The 3272-nt window shown below is 52.0% G+C and overlaps 2 protein-coding genes across 2 annotated transcripts; one reads left to right on the forward strand and one right to left on the reverse strand.

Moving 5' to 3' along the window:
• Window positions 1-623: 623 nt before the first annotated feature.
• On the reverse strand, window positions 624-1405 carry LOC141164324 (histone H4-like). The gene has a single exon (XM_073649456.1). It carries the CDS (start codon window positions 1300-1302, stop codon window positions 793-795), a length of 510 nt encoding a protein of 169 aa, XP_073505557.1. The 5' UTR covers window positions 1303-1405; the 3' UTR covers window positions 624-792.
• A 939-nt stretch (window positions 1406-2344) lies between these two features.
• LOC141164325 (histone H2A type 1) lies at window positions 2345-2774 on the forward strand. Its single transcript, XM_073649457.1, has one exon. It carries the CDS (start codon window positions 2382-2384, stop codon window positions 2772-2774), a length of 393 nt encoding a protein of 130 aa, XP_073505558.1. The 5' UTR covers window positions 2345-2381.
• Window positions 2775-3272: the final 498 nt, after the last annotated feature.

Consider the following 3272-nt stretch of genomic DNA (forward strand, 5'->3'; position numbering starts at 1 on the left):
AGTTATCTGCAAAATAATAGCAATGGAAATTTCTGCTTATTAACACAGGTTTATATAGACAGGAAACAAAGGAATTGCAAAGTATTCAGGGTGGTCCTGACAGCACAATGGAGATGGCCTGCAGCCATGCAGAGGACAGAACTTGTTCTTCAAGGTTGGGGGAGACATGGAGAATAATCTATGCACATGGTTAATTCAGGGAACAAGATGGAAGATTTGAAAGAATAGTTTCCTTGGTAATGCCGCTCATCTAGTGCTGTATACCCATCTGCTTCTCACCCCCATACTGTATACCTCCAGTAGAGCCTGTATAATCCTCATATGCTGCTCTGCCCCAAACACTGCAGGACACCTCCACATACTGCTGTATACGGCCACATGATGGGCTTTACCCTCAAAATACTACTGTATACCCCAAAAAGTATCATATACCACCACATAGTGCTGAATAAATCACATCCATCAGATATGTAGTCACAGCTCCCAGCCCGACAAGAGCCGCCATCCTGACACCACATGTTACACCGAGAACACAGAGCAGAAGAGATCAGCCTCAGTGCAGGAATCACACACTCAGTGCTCAGCCAATCAGCGCTCAGCAGGGCTATGGCTCCGCCCACAGGCAGCTCCTCAGTGTTAACCCATTAGCACCTGCGATGTCTCCAGCCGCCCCTGGAGCAGCAGCCTGCAGTCACCCCAGCACAGGGGGTCTCCAGCCCCTCGCCCTCCCCAGCAGCAGGAGCTCCTCCTCAGAAGATGTGGGCGGCTCTGAGAAGAGCCTTTGTGTTGTTATTAACCCCCGAAGCCGTAGAGAGTGCGGCCCTGGCGCTTGAGCGCGTACACCACGTCCATGGCGGTGACGGTCTTCCTCTTGGCGTGCTCGGTGTAGGTGACGGCGTCACGGATCACGTTCTCCAGGAAGACTTTCAGGACGCCGCGAGTCTCCTCATAGATGAGGCCGGAGATGCGTTTGACTCCTCCTCTGCGGGCGAGACGGCGGATGGCAGGCTTGGTGATGCCCTGGATGTTATCACGGAGAACCTTCCTGTGCCGCTTGGCACCGCCCTTCCCCAGACCTTTCCCTCCTTTGCCGCGACCAGACATCTTCCAAGCAGTCAGCAGAAAGCTATGACTGACAGTGCGCAGTCCTCCTTTATATAGAGCGTGAGGGGACCAGAAAGAGGACTGCAGAGGTGACGCGCTTCCAGGGCGGGGATGGAAAGGAATTTGCATTATCAGCTCCGCCCCTTCCTCTGATTGGCCGAGCACAGAGCTGTTAGTGATTTTGAATTTCCCGCTCATTGTCCTGGTATTTTCCTGCTTCTACTGTGATGGTGGAAATAGTCACAGCCCTGATTCCTCTCTGGTGACATCCTGCTCGGAGGAATTACACTGTGACACCTGGAAATAACTCACTGTGAGGTCTATAGAGTTATATACTCTCCTCCATCCAGCGATGTATAAGCTCCATATCCTGCTGTATACCCCTATATAGCGCTGTATAAACTCCATATACTGTTTCCCCATATAGTGCTGTATACCCTCCATATAGTGCTATATATCCCCCATATCCTGCTGTATACCCCTATATAGCGCTGTATAAACTCCATATACTGTTTCCCCATATAGTGCTGTATACCTTTAATATACGGCTGTATTCGTCCATGAAGCGCTTTATACCCTCCATATTGTGCTCATTTATCTCAGCGGCAGGTTCTGCTGCAATAAACAAGTGATCGGCTTCTCAGTGACAGATTCAGATCTAGAAATCGATCAATCTTTAGGAGCTTATTGACCAGGTGCCTTCACCAGTCTGCGGAGCAAAAGGTGTGTAACATCAGAGGAGGATCAGCGAGAAAGTGCTGGAAACGTGCCGAGCACTGAAAGAGTTAACAGCCCATCTCCATCTATTGGCAGCAGAACAATGGAAACAGAGGGCACTAGGACCCAGTGTTCTGGGAGAGAACAGGATTCCACGAGTGAGGGGTGAACTATAGAAACAGCAATAACCCACAAGGGGCACAATGATCCTGCAGACTTGGCAGGTTCAGGCATGATGATAGCAGAATGTTCTCTTCACAGGAGAGAAAGAGAATAATCCTGCTCCTCCCAGAGCGGCCGTATTTATAGACCGGCCATGCAAATGAGCAATGCTGTCAGATCACTGTACTATTGGGTGAAAATGTCATGTGACCAAATGTTCACTAATAATCTCCGCCCACTGCAGCTCATTGGTGTTTCCACAAGTCTTTTTCTATAGGTGACTTCAGATCCAGCCAATGGCAGGAGGAGGGCGGGGCAGCAGCTTATAAAAGGCGCAGGAGTCATCACACTTCTCACACAAGAGACTTCTCTATCTGCTGATAACTGTGAGCGCAGTGATGTCTGGACGTGGCAAACAAGGAGGGAAGGTCCGTGCTAAAGCCAAGACCCGCTCATCCCGGGCAGGACTGCAGTTCCCGGTCGGTCGTGTGCACAGGCTTCTCCGCAAGGGTAACTATGCTGAGAGGGTGGGCGCCGGCGCTCCGGTCTATCTGGCTGCTGTGCTGGAGTATCTGACCGCTGAGATCCTGGAATTGGCCGGCAATGCCGCCCGGGACAACAAGAAGACCCGCATCATCCCCCGCCACCTGCAGCTGGCCGTGCGCAATGACGAGGAGCTGAACAGGCTGCTGGGTGGGGTGACCATCGCCCAGGGGGGCGTCCTGCCCAACATCCAGGCCGTGCTGCTTCCCAAGAAGACCGAGAGCAGCAAGTCAGGCAAGAGCAAGTGAGCGCCGCTGATCCTGTATCCACACAACCCAAAGGCTCTTCTAAGAGCCACCCACACCGTCACCACAAGAGCTGGCGCCGCTGATCTCGGGGGTGATGTTCTGTATGTACAGATCTGTGTAACATCGGAGCATACGGGGGATAAAGCTGCACCAGGCAGTGGGTATGATCCTGACACTACTGGGTTGGCACAGTGGCACTAATGGTCTATGACCTGGCACTGACTGCTCCGATATCTGCTCCATCCTCAGCCGCCATGTCTTGTAGTGTGAGGTGCTGTGTAATAAAGCCGCTGTCTGGTCCATGATCTGTGAATGGCACCGTGCACTAGAGGAGACGGAGTGTAATGTGGGCAGATGCCCTCCTGATGGCAGCACTGAGCTCTGCAGTGTGACCCTGTTACTGCACCGTCCTCACCTCCCATGTGGCGGCACAGTGTGGTGTATATGGGGGTGAGATATCCATATATATATACACCCCATATTGTGCTGTACTCCACC

Source organism: Phyllobates terribilis, unplaced genomic scaffold (genome assembly GCF_046119375.1).
Source record: "Phyllobates terribilis strain yellow unplaced genomic scaffold, ASM4611937v1 Scaffold_10__3_contigs__length_209671492, whole genome shotgun sequence".
NCBI lineage: Eukaryota > Metazoa > Chordata > Amphibia > Anura > Dendrobatidae > Phyllobates > Phyllobates terribilis.